The sequence below is a fragment of the Agelaius phoeniceus genome, chromosome 7 (genome assembly GCF_051311805.1).
Source record: "Agelaius phoeniceus isolate bAgePho1 chromosome 7, bAgePho1.hap1, whole genome shotgun sequence".
NCBI classification, from domain to species: domain Eukaryota; kingdom Metazoa; phylum Chordata; class Aves; order Passeriformes; family Icteridae; genus Agelaius; species Agelaius phoeniceus.
Window position 1 is genome coordinate 40999210 of NC_135271.1, and position 16347 is coordinate 41015556.

The following is a 16347-nucleotide window of genomic DNA, read 5'->3' on the forward strand; positions in this document are numbered from 1 at the left end:
TAAAGTTTGAAAACTCTGACCTCATCCTTGCAAAAATTTTGTTACTTATATTTCCTGAAAAAAAGGTGATAGGCCTGATCAGCTCCATTGGTGGAAAGTATCCATGTCATTGATATTACTTTAGACTTGCATCTTTGTAACTTGAACCAAATTTGGCTTTTAGGACTATTTATCAACAGAAAATACAAGGCTGATGTAGACTCTCTAGCTGCACGTGTATTTTCATAAATAAAAGATTAAGAACTCAGTCATATGTGACAGTTTCTTGGGGACCAGGTCAGTGTAGTGTGTCTGGTGACACATGGAATGTTTATTTTTCTTGTGTTGAAAGGGATATTCAGTGTTATTTTTGCAAATCCCCTCTGTACAGCAGGGCACTCCCAAGCTGGATTGAGTGCTCAGCATGAAATGCTGTTTTTTCCTGCAGGAATCTTTGGTGACCCATGCAGGGCCTTTTCTCTCCTCTCAGGAGCCCCATCTCCACAGGGAATGGGCAACTGACCCTGAGCAACTGCAGCAACAGAGCAGTGGGCTCTGAGTGTTCTTCAGCTGTCACAGGTCAAAAGTTGTTATGCAGTGCTAAAGAACAAACCAGCTTTTTATTGGAGGACATGTAAATGATATAACAAAGATTTGGACTGATATTTGACCCTAAGGTGGTTACTTAGAAGCTGCATCACTGCCTTTTTACCTTAAAACACTTAAACTCTTTACACTTAAAACACTTTAAGACTATCTAAGACCAGGGGCTGCACTGACTTGACCTGTGCAGCCTCCATAATTAGTTTTTCTTTTTTGTAATGAATTAATGATTTAAGGGTGTTTTTTAATTATTATTATTATGATGATGATGAAAGAGTCCTTATTAATGAACAGTTCCCCAGGTTACTGGGATGGAAATAAGAAAACGTGGTTTTAAAGGGATTCTGCAAAAACAATATTTGCAGAAAAGGTCTGAGATTGCAATTGCCTGCAGAGCTGCAGTCAGGAGTAAAGAATGAAAAGTTCTCACTTTGAATGCATTTAGTCTCTAGCACAACACAGAACAAGCTAAAACATAAATGCACTATCTCTTAGCTGGCTTGTGACAGCTTATAATGAATGAATGGGCTGCAGATTGAAATGTCATACTGACGTGCTTCTGAATAAGAAATGAGTTTCATCAGCTTTATTCAATATATTTCTATCTGTGTCTGAAGTACTGAACAATCCATTTTGCTCGGGAATACATTTGGAAGTGGAAGAAGTTGAAATGTGTGCTTTCTATAGATATTAATAAAATATTTTTTTTATTTTTTTTCTCTTCATTCCCAGAAATAGTAAGTGGCAGAAAGGCTGGGTTCTGACTTTGAGCTTGGAAAGATCTAGGAAATAAAAGTGTAGGAAGTCAGCTGGCTATTTGAATGTAATATTTGGAAACTTTATATATAAATAAAAAAGAAAGGAGTTTGAGAAAATTGCATCACTAAGATTTATTGAATTTTTGGTCCATTTGTGAATTAAAAGTACTTTATCAACTGCTAGATCTTTGGGCAATGAAGCAATCCCTGATTACAGTTCCCTCTGCTGACATTTTTCTGTATATGAAATTCCCATTACTTATAGGACAAGACTGTGGGATCAAGCTTACTGAATAACATGTTTAATAAATTATTTTTCCTGACCTATCAGTCTGTTAATAGTGAAATTTGGTGATGACTTCAATGCTTCCATTGCTCAGCAACAGTTTATTTTATTGAGGATCATAGGTGAGATGATTTTGGCTGTGTTGCATACATGTCTATCTCAGAACAGGATTTTTATATTTTGCACTGTCTGTTACTGTTTCCCTTCTTGTCTAACTCTGTTTTTTTTACCTCTCTCCGTGTGAACCCTTCTAGATGTTCGACTGGATCAGCCACAACAAGGAGTTGTTCCTGCAGAGCCACACAGAGATCGGTGTGAGCTACCAACACGCCCTGGACCTGCAGACACAGCACAACCACTTTGCCATGAATTCCATGGTGAGTTGAGGGTGCTGTGAGCAGCACAGGAGGGAGGAGAGAGCCAGCACAGGAGGGAGGAGAGGGCCAGCACAGGAGGGAGGAGAGGGCCAGCACAGGAGGGAGGACAGGGCCAGCACAGGAGGGAGGAGAGGACCAGCACAGGAGGGAGGAGAGGGCCAGCACAGGGGGCCGCATCTCCAGTGCTCAGGGAACGAGGGACGTGGGAGAGGCGATGTAAGGAAGGTCAGGCTGGATGGGGCAGCAGCAGTGTTGCTCTGTCCAGCCAGACACTGATGTATGGTAACTTCCTTGACTTAAGAGCAGCTCAGTCCTGGGGAGTTTGTTTACATTTTGGAGAGCAAATACATTACTTTTTAAGTTTTCGACATTTCTTTGACTGGGAATTAATGAGAGCTGTAGGATGCACTTTAATAATTTATACTTTTCTCTCCACAGAGGGTGGAGGTATACACCTTAAATATAAGGTACTTTTCAAAACCTTGAAAAGGAGACACTAATCAAGCTGTCAGTTGTGGCCACAGTGGGATTTTGCCTTTTTCTGTTGTTAATTGGTCAGAACTTTTGAATCCAACTCAATTTACCTTTCTTTTTCAAAAAAGAAAACCATCATTATAATCATTATACCTTTTAAAGTGCTTTGGTCATTTTCTTATTCTTTCCAGACATAAGGTTATTTGTCCTGGAAACTGCCCTGCTTTCAGCACAGAAATGAGGACAGGATGTATTGATGTTTTGATCATTGCAGTGAGATGGCAAAATGCACGTATACCCCCTGCTGCAACTGTGCAGTGCAGAGATGAGCCCTCTCTGAACGCTGTCAGCTGCAGCAAAGCTTGCTCTGAGTAAAGCACTCCACAAGGTGAAACCTCCTCCTGCTGTGCAGGGTCAGGCTGCAGCTGCAAGGGGCTGACACCTCAGAGGTGGTTGAAGTTGGTGGTGTAAGGCACTGGAGAGCAGCTGACTGAAATGGGAAAAAGAGATCCTGACTACCCCAGGAAGTTGAGGACCCCACATTGCTTTCATCAGGTTACAGGCATTAACCCTGGGGTTCTGGCCAAATTCCAGGTCAGGTAATTAACTTCTCTGACCTGAATTCCACAGGCCACTTCCACCTAGCTAGCTATTCCTCACTTCAAGCACTGTGCCTTGCTAGGGCATTGCATAACAGTGGGAGATGAGAAATGTTTGTAATGCCTATTAATGTGTTTATTGTGATTATATCAGAGCAGAGCACTCAAAACCAGGCTCTAGGCACCTGATAGTTAAACTTGCCCTCACAGTGCCATCTAGCAAAATCCAGGATAACACTGTTTCCATATAACAGTGCTGCTCTCAGAGTCCCAATAAGTAAATGTGTCCTGGAGGTGAGTGCATTAAAATTCATTTGACTTGTAAAATATGCAAATTCAGTCATAATTCTTCAGAAATACCATTAGAAGAGTCAGGCTTGAGGATCTCCCTTTATCCTTTTTTGTGCTAATAATACAACAAAATATGGTAATGTAAAATAATGGTGTCTAGTATTCTTTTCTTAAAATAACTGGGAGTTATGCTTGGTAAGAGATTATTGCTGTTAACAGGAAATTAATGATTTTGGTAGAAATTTGATGTATAATTTAGCTGGATCTTTTTACATGCAATACATCAGCAACTGTTGGATTCAGAATAGCTCAGCTGTTTATTACTCAGAAGTGTGAGTAATAAAATAATGAAATCTTGAGGTGCTTTTTTTGGATGTGGGGCTCGGGCTTTTTTATGGTATTGAATTTTGTTTTGTTTTGTTAATACATTAAAATCAGTATCTATTGGAGATCTGGAGGAGGACAAAGTAGCTAAAGATGGCTGCATGTTTAGCAGGGAAAAAGCCTACAAACTTCAGGGAAAGCTGGATCTGATTTTGGATCTCTAAGGTGTTTTGTTTTGGTTGTGTTTGTTTTTTGGGTTTTTTTTTTTTTTACACTGTGCCTACTGTCCTTTAAGCCTGGCATAACTAATAAAAATTAAAATACAGTCTTCAGTTCCTGTAGAAAATGCACATCCCTAATGTTTACTGGGTCATGCCTTTTGTTGCATGATCTTCCTGTACACCTCCATAGGCATGCTGTGACCAAAGCTCCCTTTTGGAAAAACAATTTGCTTCTCTGTTTGTTACAATAATTCTTCCTTCTAAATGATCAATATGGGATGTGGGAAATCATATATTTGAGGTAATAAACTGTAGTGTGGTATTTTTCTTTCAAATAAGGAGCATAGATTATTTTTTTTTTCCCTGTGATTCGAGGCGGTGCTTGTTTTCACTTCAGTTTCAAAATAAATTGTTACTCTTTATCACAGCTGTATAATGTTTATACTGAAGCAATAATACTTTTCACAAAGATGAATATTTAACTCAGACCTTTTTCAAGCAATATCAATAATCTAATAAATTCACTAGAAAACAAATCCTCAGTGTTCCAATATGGCACAAAGCATATTACATGTAGCTCTGCACTTGTATACCTGGTGTACAAGCCATTTGTTCTGACCAAAGTTATTTGTATGTCCCTTGCCTGGACTTTTTTATGCCTGGATCTGATAATTTCCTTAAATTATGAGTTCCTGCTTTCTGCACACAAAAATGAGAGTATTCAGTGCTGATACTGCTGCCTGTCCTGCTGGTGTCAGGGAATTATCTGACACCACACAGAGATCCATGTTATCCCAAATCACAATATATTTCTAACACGTTACAATTATCATGTAAAGACTAATAATATCTGTTGAAAATTCCCAATATCTTACTTCAATGAATGGTATTTTTCTGTATGTAGGCTGAGTTAAATGCCATCCAATATTACATAGGCTACATGTAATTGGTCTTGTTATAGAAACTTAAAGGTCTTAAAGATGTCTCATGAGGGTTTTTTTGTCACTGAAATATTCTGCTTTGGATTTATGTGTTAGGCTCATTTCACATATAGTTTCTAAAGTCACAGTAGCATAGTATAAACTGTTTTTTTTTTTTATTTTATTTTAAAGAAAAGTCCTTCAGCAATCAAATTTGACTTTCAGCAAATCTGTAGAACCCTTCTCTTGTAGCCCACCTTTGCTGCTTGCCATCACAGTATCTCACCTAGTCCTCTAGGAAATGATGAGATGAACACTCCAAATTCCTTGCAGATTGAATGCTTTCCACTGCTCCTTTTTCTTTTTTGAGTGTCAGGCATTCTTTGTTGTCCCAGCCAGGCTTGTAGGGTTTCATTAGAGGGGAGGTCTCCCAGCTTGCCCATGAGGTGATCAGGGATGAATGGCTGTATTTCCCTGAGGGAGGTCATTGCACAGCTGCAGCTCCATCTCTGTCAGTGCTCATTGCTGGCACTGGGGGCTCTGATCTGGGAGGGAGCTGGGCGTGCACAGTGTTTGCTGTGCTGGTGGGACACCTGTGTCACACCCTGGGGACCAGAATCGGGCTCTTGGCTGGGCCACAGAAATGGGCTGAGAGTTGGTGGACAAAGAGGGGAATGAGAGCTTACAAGGCACTGCTCAAGGCTTTTGTCAACTGTAAAAGAAACTCTTACCTATCATGATATCCGTGTACATGCGGGGAAATTTTTGTTTTGTTTTCCAGCCCAGTGATTTTTAGAAGGCAAAAATCCCCCTTTTTGGACTAAAGTTTCAAAGTTGAAATAAATGAGTTGTGTCAAAGTCATGGAACATTGCTGTGTTTGAAGAAAAAGTTCCCAAAGAAGTTTCGATTTCCTGTAGAAAATGTTTTTTTTTTTCATACTGACTTTGATGAAATATTGAAAATAAAAAATCAAGTCTAACATGAGAAGTGCCTTTGAAAAGCATACAAGTACATGTGAAATAAACTTTGTTAAATGCTGAAAGGTATTTATTAGCTAAAATTTCAGTGCATCCTAGTGTCATGACTACAGAATGTTAACTGAAGTGCTTTTACTTCTAGGCATTAATATATTGTTTCCTCAGTTTTTGATCTATTATGCTCCTATATAGCTACAGATGAGTGATCCCTGAGTGGTCTTCTTCAGGGACCCCTCTCAGGTTTGAAAGAAAGATGAGGTTAGGTTTAAATTTAAAGTAAGACTTTCTATGCACCTACTATTGTGAATTTTCTAAGCCTAAAGGAAAAACAAAGTCACAGACATTAGTTGCTGTATTGAATTTATTTCCTGTTAAGATTGAAAGATCTATATAATAGTGACACAGAAGAAATCTCAATTCACTCAGTTTATAGAAGTGAACACACCAGAGGGAAAGGAAAATTTAACTTTGTGAAATGTCAACAGACGAATTTCGTCAGCATAGATTTTCCATTTTACTTCAGAACATTACACATTGGCAGATAAAGATGAAAGAAAAAAACCTGGCTTACAATGTTTGTTCAGAAATGTCTTGCATTTTGTGGATTGTGGTCAGTTAAATGTTGGGGTTTTTTCCTGAAAGTAAATTATGGATTGCCTTGAGGCCAAACTGCATTTTACTTCAATCTGCTGCAGCAATACAGAAGAGCCCATCACAGGTGATACTGCACTTGGGTGCAGTTTTTGCTCAAAAATGAGCAGGAGAAGCTCAGGAGTCTCTGTTTTCTGAGCCTTTTCCACTTGGTGCACAAAGAATGGAGGCATGAGCTGGTGATTCCCAAACTGCTTCTTGCTTCCTGCTGAAAAAGCTATGGAGTTAATGGGTTGGTACCCTTCCATGAAAAATTCCCATATAGGAAAGAGACATTTTCCTCCTTATCCCTGTATAAAAATACAACAGACATAACAATATATAAATCTATCTGACTTAGAAACTAGACTCTCAGAACATCTGCTGCAGTTTAGCTAAACTTTCCCTTACCCTCCTGCTGGTTAACACAGCTGTGCACTGGAGCCATTGGGAACCACAGAATTCACAGTTGCTCCCTCCATGCCCATTGCATCGCAGTGGCTGAGATAAATAAAAAATAAAAATAAATAAACAAAATCAGGATGAAAACAACCATTTTCTACAGGAAATTGAAACTTCTTCATGAATTTTTTCTTCAAACACAGCAATGCTCCATGACTTTGGCACAACTCATCTAAGTTTTAGCACCTGTAGTGATGGTGCACTACTTTCCACCAAAAGGATTGACCTGCAATGTTGCAAGATTATCTTGGCTGAGGTTTTACTCATGAAGGATTTCTGGGAAAAAGGCTTAAACATGTAGTAGGATTTCCAGTTTGTAACCTAGAGGGACACAAAGAAATGTTGGACAGTGGCTGGTGGTCAAAATTTCAAATCATAGTATCTCTTTTTAGTATACTTTAAGCTCCAGAACAGTTTTGATTGGTTTCTCTAGTTGTAGTGAAAAAAGATGGCTATTTCTTAAAAATTAATCTAACAATTTTGAGCCAAATCCAATTTTTAAGAAAAGGCTTTGTGATAAGAGGAATAAAGAAGACTGAAGGCTGGGTATTGCTTCAGATCTATGTTATTTATATGACAGTTGTCACAGTCATGGTTCTGCCAGGGAGAATTGAGTGGCTCAGAGGGCTGGGGCCCAATCTTTTTCCCCTTTAGCACCTAGAGTTATGATGAATGTACTTCATAGTTATCCCACACACTTTGCAGACATACTTTGCCCTGCTTTACAACTTAGTTTGGACCTGTGCCTACCTTGGCAGTGCTCTGTTGCATTTCATGTTTGGATTGGCAGATACCTTTCCACGTTTTGCTCCCACTCACTCTGATGAGATCCTGCTCCAACAAACACTTCCATCTCTGATTTATTATTTGCCCATGAGTAATGCTGCTAAAATCATCAGGGCTCTGTCTGTCCTTGTGCCTGAGGGTCTTACAGATTCTACTCCCAGAAATTTCTAAGGCCCTTTGGAAATATTTTAGAGAGACAAGGAAGCAGCAGTAAGTCATCATTAGCAAAACATCTCAAATTGTGAGATGTTCCTTTCCTCTGGTGAGGAGGAAAGAGAAAGGAAAAGTGCTTACACCAAGTGACTTTCCAGGAATCTGCAGGACAGCTGTCATTTGTCTTGTGATGGTGCATCAGTGTGGGACACTTTCATGATGGCTATTTATTTTCAGCTTACATTCCTATGCAGAATGGGGGTATTGTAATGCAATTATATTGCTGTCTGAGGTTCAGTTTGAGAAAAAAACCATTCTTCCACTTCTTCAAGGCTGAATAAAAACAATAATGGAAAATTCTTATGAAAGAACAGAAAATATTACCCTTTTAGAGGCTTTTGAGTCCTTCTAAATGCAGAATAGCATTGAATAATATCTCTGCTGGAGAACAGCTTAAAATAGCCTGCAGAAAAGATAACGTTTTAACTCTACACCATAATGTAATAGACATTTCTATGGAAACACTTATATTTCTTAGGATAGCCTTATGAGCTCTTTTAAATTCTGTAAGACTTTTCCATTTGTTGACTCTACATGTCTATAAAGGATTATCAGACAGTTCTCAAAGGGCATAAAGCAAACCTTTTACCTATGAATATGTGGACATAGCATCCAGAAATATGAATTAATGCAACAAAAATATCAGGAATATTTTAGAAGCAATGAGTACACCCTAACAGGTGAGTGAGTAGCTGAAGTATGGCAAATTAGTTTTACATAAATAAATTCAAGGAGAGAGGGGGAGATAACAGTGTTAGATAATGGCATAGATGTACAGAAAGAATCCAGAGGGATGTGTTTTTAGAGTGGAAGGTATTCTGCCTGCTATTCACTCATATTGAAGCAGGTGGCTGATTGCTCTCACTGAACTGCTTGGCTTTACTCCAACTGATGGTGCTTGGAATGTGTAATGAATGCAGAGGGTGGTCACAGTTCTTCCCTCTCTTTATTTATGTGTGCTTTTTAATTTTCAGAATGCCTATGTCAACATCAATCGAATCATGTCTGTGGCGTCGAGGCTCTCCGAGGCAGGCCACTATGCTTCCCAGCAAATCAAACAAATATCCAGCCAGCTGGATCAGGAGTGGAAGAGTTTTGCTGCAGCTCTGGATGAGCGCAGCACCATCCTAGCCATGTCTGCTGTCTTCCACCAGAAAGCTGAACAGGTGAGTGGCTCTGGGGAGAGGCAGAATGGTTCCCTGCTACCTCAGTAAAGACGATGCTGCAGTTATGGCTTGGTGGGTTTTGGGTTATGTGCACTGAGGCCGAGAACTTTGCTCTTGGGGGCTCAGTGTCCCAAAAACAAACAGTAATATTTCCATCCTAAAAACAGCCCATGTCCCCTGGTGAGTAAGACATCTTTTCACTTTAGTAATGAGAAAGAATCTGATCATAATCGAAGTACACTGGTGCATTAACAAGCTGTTTTATTTCTAATATTTCATTAGTGCTGTGAATAAGCTCAGGATTATTATGGTCAGGAAAACAGTATCTGCACTCATGTATATGTGCTATGTGCAGAGGAATATAACACACATGACAAAGGTGTAGACCAGCAGGCAATTTCTAGGAGCCAAAGAGTATTACTGTTAATGAATATTACGGAATTCATTCCAACACTTACAGTGCTCTCCATAGCCCCAGACATTGTTAGAGCTCACTGAGCAGAGATTTCAGAGACAGCTGTGAACATCAAAGAAAATTTTCCATACCCCTGAACTCTATTTTGTATCTTTAACAAGTACTAGAACAGTTCCATAGTTCATAGCTAGAATAAAGATTTAAAATGTCACTGAATAAACCTTGTGCTTTTTTTTTTTTGCATCTAAGCCAGGTTCACCTAATGATGATGCTTCAACATCGATGATATGTTGATTACATTCATTTTCCAGTGACAAACACTGCTTTGGGGCTTTCTTCAGTGTTGTTGTGTGCTTGTTTTTCCAAGTAGTTAATACCAAAGTTACTAAGTGGGTGTGCTTGGTATTTATAAAATAACCCATAGCTGAAGCATCTGAAGAAGAAATTGTAAGAGCCAAGAAGGAAACTGTGTCTGTTAAGCCAGAAAAGGTTATCTTAAAGAGTAAAGATTTTACCCATTGTTTGTTTCTGACTGTGAAATTACAATGGATTTTTCTTTATTCCGTGGCTCTTATTGACAACAGGCAATAGCATAGAGCAATTACTCACCCTACTGGGCATTTACTCATGTAAGCACACTCAGTGCCTTTGATGGGACTAATAATGTATGAAGATGCCCAGTACAAAACCTTTCATCTCCTTACAATGGGTACTGTAGTGATTAGGTGTAGTCCTGGTCAATCATCATATATCCATAAAGGAAAATCAAAGGATATATAGGCAGGCTGTAGTCACAATTAAAATGGTAGTCACAATTAAAATGTTAGGGTTTATTAATGAATTAGATAGTTCTTGTTTGCTTGGTTATGTTTGGGGTAGTTTTTATGACTTCAAAGTTTTTTTGGTTTTTTTGTTGGGTTTTTTTTGGTTTTTTTTCATGAGTGACCCTCTATTTTTCTGAAGTGTCAGTGTTGTTTGCTATTTCTGAGGAGCTGCTGAGGTATTGTGCAGCATGAAAGGTAATAAACCAGAAAAGTATACTGACCTGCCTGGCACCTCCTCCCAACATACTGAAATTTGTGCTGACAGGAGCCAATTTCTCATTATTAACAGACAGGAAAATTTGCTAATTGTGCCAGCAGTTGCTCCTCACTTGCAGTAAGAGAAAACTCAATGGAAGAGAAATACTGAAGTGAAACCTGTGAACTCAGCTACAAAAAATAAATGTGAATGTCACTGTGTCCATGAGCCAGGACTAAAATTTCTTCCCTGCCTTAGTAACTCTGCCATAAACCAATGCCTTGAGCTAATAATTTGGTCATTTAACCTCTGTATAGTTAAATAGTGAGGTGTTTGAGATTTGGTCTGTAACTAAGTCTGTTGTCTATCAAATATTCATTCCAAATGTGACTCTTTATTAGTTGGCATCCGCCAGGGTTTTTTTTTTAAACTCAAATCAGGGCTTCATTATTTTACAATAAATAGGGCTTACTGTCAAATAGGGCTGCATTGTGAAGCAAAGATACAGATAAACCCACTATTTCCTCTGTTGCAGATCAAATCTATTTTTGCTCCCTTTGTTCTCTCAGTAAGGGTAATCTTGTTGCAGATGCAGCCATTTCTCCCAGAGTGTATCCCTGCTTCCCTCTCACGGATCTCTGGTGCAGATTGTCATTCCTTCTCTGGTGCAATAAGTTGCTGCAGTCTCTTTGTTCATCCCTTCCTGCTGATTGAAGGTCTCTGTGATGCCAACAGGAAGCCAATCTTCTAGGGCCATCATCTTTCAGCCTCTGGCACAGCCCAGCCTGCAAGGGAGTTGTTGGCTGGGGACGAAGATTTATGAAATATCTATAATATGCAACATGAGCAGGAAGAAACTTGTTTTTTCAAGGTCTCTTCCTAAAGACCCCACACAGAAAACTGCACAGAATGTGATTTGTCTGGTTTGGAAGGATGAAAGGCTAAGTCAGCCCTGCTGGGAATTGAACCTCACATCTGTCTTCATGTGCCTCGGAATCACGGTGCTTTCCTGGCTTTTTTTGCAGATACATGTGGCATGTATGAATGGGACTCAGCTACTCAGCTGAATTCATTCCTGCATGCTTTATTTATTTATTTTCCTTTTTTTTTTTTAGTGTGTGTGCACATACTTGTCCTTCTTAAATTTTTAAGCACAGCTAGCACGTACTAAACCATCATCAAGAAAACAGCAAAGAAAAGGAAAAAATAGAAGAAAAGAAAGAAAACAGGACAAACCTTGCCAACTACATCGCCTCCAGCTAGGCAGTCTTCAACACAAGTGTCTGATCAAAAGCCAGTAGACTTCACTCAAAACAACCATTTTGTCTAGGTCAAGGTACCACTCAACAGATTCACTGGAGGTGTTTCCCAAATGTCCTCTGATTCCACCTGCTAAAAATCTCTCAATTCTGTGGTGTTTTTTTCCTTCTTTCTTTTTTTCTTTAATTTCCCCTCCTTTTCTCATGCTAACGTGGAGATAATCTAGAGCAAAACAGAATCTACTTCTCTGGGTTTATATATGTCTGAAGCTCTTCAAAGTGTCAGGAGGATGTAAGACAACATGTCTTATCTCACTGAATTTTCAAGAGAACTTGCTGATTTACTCCAGATGAGATTCCAGCTTGCCAACCACCAGATGGAGGAAGCACCCACACAGGTGTCCTCCCCATTTTGGATGTAATCTCTGAATGGGCTAAAGTGTTCATAAGATGTTCACTCTAGAGGTCCTGTCAGAATGAACAAATTAATGTTTGGAATTAGCCAGGAGATCTCAACCAATTAATTCTGGCTCAGAGTCTACCCTCAGAAGTGCATGAGCAGAATTACTGTTTAAGGTAGTAGGTGTTAAGTGCACACACTAGATATTTATGCTGATTCTCAGAAAAGTGACTCCTGACCACTTGTTTCATATTACTTTACTCCCCAACCAGGAAGATTACTGTTATCATCTCTCAGCCCTGCCTGGATCTCTCTAAGCACATCTTCTACTCCCTTGTATGAACCAAGGAAATTAAAAAGAAGAAAAGGAAAGAAAAGGAAAGAAAAGGAAAGAAAAGAAAAGAAAAGAAAAGAAAAGAAAAGAAAAGAAAAGAAAAGAAAAGAAAAGAAAAGAAAAGAAAAGAAAAGAAAAGAAAAGAAAAGAAAAGAAAAGAAAAGAGTTAATACTGATAAGATGCAAGGCTAAGACCAAGATATATAGGGAAATTCCAGAAACAACATCAGGAAAAATACAAGTAGCTTCATACAAAAAATTGAAAAATTCAGGGTAGCAAGAGGTATTAAGAGTCACTGAGGAAAGATGTCTTCCCATCTCTCCCCATAGCCATTCTGGCCTGAAAGCCCACTAGAATTTTGTTTTAGATTTTCTGGGTCCTGGTGAACCACCCTGGTTATCCTGCAGCTTCCACACAGAGTCAAACAGTGAGGAAGGACTGGGCAAAAAATCTAGAGAAATGCAGAGTACAAAATGTCTGAGCTGTGTTTTGGAGCAACCACTTGGTACAGCAGAGCAGTCCCTGAGGAAAGTTAGTAAGAAGTCTGAAAATCCTTTATTACCTGTTAGAATTTGCATACAGAATTTGCAACTCAGGTTGAGAATTAGGAGAAAGTGTAGGTCATCATTTTAAAGATGCTTTTGGATTGGATCAGAGACTCAAAGGTACTGTAGGGACTTCTTTCATTTTTGAGAGACGTTCTTCCTGATCTTTCCTAAATCCTTGTAAAGCATGGACAATTATTTTAGTCTGTCATTTCAAATCATATTTAAGGGGTTTTTTAAGTTCCCAATAGGGGATATTCTAGTCAATAAACTAATTACAACTGTAAGCATTTCATTTAAATGGTATTGAGTTCTAGCAGACAGTAATGACTCCTGTTCCAAACTAACAGTTAGTAATTTACAATTTTAAATTCAAGTTTTTGCAACTCACTCAAATGGTGATTTTGTATTGTGATAAGAATTTGCTTCTAGCATGAAGGGTTACATTTAAATAATTTTTTTGTCTGCCACAGTGTGTGACAAATAATAAAAATTAATAAAGTTGCTCTTTCAAAAGTATCCAAATCAGTAGTAGAATGGCCTGAACTAACACTTTGAAACAATCCCTAAAAAAACCCTATTTGCTCTTTCTGTATGACTCTGCACACACAGCACAGACCACTCTGCACTCTTTCAGAATATCAAACCCTGACAAGCTGCATCTCTTTAAACTTTTTAAAACAAATGATGTCAACTGCTCTTGCAAGTGGCAGAAGCAAAATTAACAAAGTAATTGTGACACTGTCTATATACAAAAGATAGATGCAAACCAGCAAGGTGGACATTGTGCAGTGGATCGTCCTGAGACTTCTCCCATGAAATGTGCAAATCACAGTCTGGAGATGTGACAATAGATGAGTAACATGACTGTAAGAGCTTTTACTGAAATGGGTAGAATTCAGCATTTTTGATAAGAAGCATGACAGTGTGATTCCAGCTGCAGGAGGACTCATCTGTGAGGTGTAAAGGTCTTTTGTTCACTGTTTTGACCAAGAGGTTCATGGAACAGCCCCAAAAGGGATTGATCCCAGCTCTGTGCTCTTAAACTGCATCAGAAATCATGTGAATTCCATTTCTTTGGCACAAAATGTGATGACTTCAGCTTTATGCAGGGATGTTTGGGGATTTCATCTGAACAGATTCAACAGATCATAAGTCAAACCAGAGCAGGAGAGCCTGCCATCCTTGCCTCTGGCTTTCTAGAAAGCACAGTCCTCACTGATAGATTTGTACTCTGTAGACATGAACTCTTAGGAATTCATCTTTTGTCACAAATCTTTGTGCACAGAAGTGTTTACAGTGCAAACACTTTAGAGCCTTGATTACACAGCAGCATGGTGAATGGCTTTACACTACCAATAAAAAAGGGTGCTGATGCCAGAGACAGAGTTGAATTGGAATTCTTTGCTTTGAATCTCACAGCCCTTCACGCTGTGAGTGAGTGCTTAACTAACAAGCCACAGGTGAACACTTCAGGTGGTGACAAAGCTGTGATCCTGAGGTGCTTTTGTGGCATTATACATTCATCCTACGGGGCACTACATCTGTTATATAATTAGCTGTTCTTTTTTATAAATAGCCCAAAGTGTGGCAGGCTGGTTTAACAGAAAGATGGGGGAAGAGAAGGCATTAATGAGAAATAATGAGGTGGCATTAGGCAGCTCATATGGACAAAATATGAACATGTGAGCTGTGTCATTGAACCAAGCTCTGCTTAAAAGAAAAACAGGGTGGGAATCTTAGAGACTAAATTCCTCTTTTCTGTTACAGAGCAGGCAGCACCCAGGAGAGCTTCCTCAGTTTGTTCTGCCAAAGTGCATCAGCACTGCTCAGGAGGCCTTTAGAGTAGAAAAATACCTTTTTCCACCCCTTTGCACCCCAAAGTGTTCAGTTTCTGGCTGGCTGTTAAGGCTTCCAACCAAGGTGCTAAACCATATCAATTGCAATGGCAATGCTTTTTTTCCCCCTCCCTCTTCATGGACATCTGCCCACCAGGAACTGGACTGAGACCAGCAGCTCATTTTGTGCTGGCTGCCTCGCAGCCGTCAGATGGTAATGGCATCTGATCACTGCTGACCTGGGCCAGAAGCACATGTGACATGGGGGCTCAAAGCCTTGGCATCCTAATAGCAACCCCGCCAAGCTGGACCTGGGATGGAGCTCCTTGGATGCAGACTGTTTGCCTTTCACTGAAATGAATCTCAGCAGTGATTTTAAATGGGAGTTTACTCATGTGAGTAGTTTTAAGGACACGTAAATGAGGGCAGACAGACAGATGAGACAACGCTAAATGCAGCTGGAGCTGTCACTGTTTCCTGTGCTTCACACTGGTGTTTTTTCTCTAAACATGTTGTAGCCTTCCTTCTGCAGTGTTGTAGCCTCCCTGATGGTGTGCAAGGGCTTTAGAATGGGTGTTTGCTGAACCTGCTTAAATAAGCATTTATTTTTAATGCAGAAGAAACAGAAAACATTCCTTTGGATCTAGGCATCCTTCAGAGTACTGAGGAGGTGACAGGAATGTGCCTTTCCAAGGTGCCCAGAAGGACTCCTTTGTAACTTCTGTGTTCTCCTTGGTCATTGCTGCAGTCATGTGTGGCACTCTGCAAAGTTGATGTTGATGAGGTGTTTTGTGTCACTGTCGCTCATTGTTTCTGGAATTGTTTCAGTTCCTTTCAGGTGTGGATGCCTGGTGCAAAATGTGCAGTGATGGAGGCCTCCCCTCAGAAATGCAAGACCTGGAACTGGCCATCCACCATCACCAGACCCTCTATGAGCAAGTGACCCAGGCCTACACAGAGGTATGTGCTTCCCAGAGCAAATGTGAGTATCTGCTGAGTGATAACAGACACAAGGCTGCATTTAGGAGGATTTCCTTTCCATTCCTGCAACTCTGTCAAAGATAGAGTCAGACCAATCCCAGGCTGTACTACATGACTTCCCAGCATGTACTTCTTCCTTGCAAGGCAAGAACCAAATGTCAAATCTGAAATCATACAGAAATGAAATCTAGAACCAGTGTCGGCACCCCAAAGAAGAGGCATTTCTCTGTCTCTGCTGAACTGGGAACCCCTTTTTGCCACTAGCACTTTTACTCCTTTTGCTTTCCTTCTGTGGATGAGTTCTGGCTCTAGCACAGGTATGCTAATGGCTCAAAAGATGCCAAAGGCTTTTTCCTTCAATGTACAAAGAGATGTAAAGTCCTAATTGCAACAAAATGCTCAAACAACTGCTTTAGATAGAATCTAGAATCATTGAGGCCGGAAAAGACCCTTAAAATCCTGAGTCCAACTGCTGAGCTAAAACTAT

The 16347-nt window shown here is 39.7% G+C and overlaps 1 protein-coding gene across 3 annotated transcripts in view; it reads left to right on the forward strand.

Moving 5' to 3' along the window:
- LOC129122828 (kalirin) overlaps window positions 1–16347 on the forward strand; it is a 400978-nt gene that overhangs the window by 211424 nt on the left and 173207 nt on the right. For all 3 annotated transcript variants that reach the window (XM_077181667.1, XM_077181668.1, XM_077181666.1), the window contains exons 7-9: window positions 1881–2003; window positions 8876–9067; window positions 15708–15839. In XM_077181667.1, coding sequence (XP_077037782.1) covers window positions 1881–2003; window positions 8876–9067; window positions 15708–15839 — 447 coding nt within the window. The remainder of the gene's footprint in view (window positions 1–1880; window positions 2004–8875; window positions 9068–15707; window positions 15840–16347) is intronic.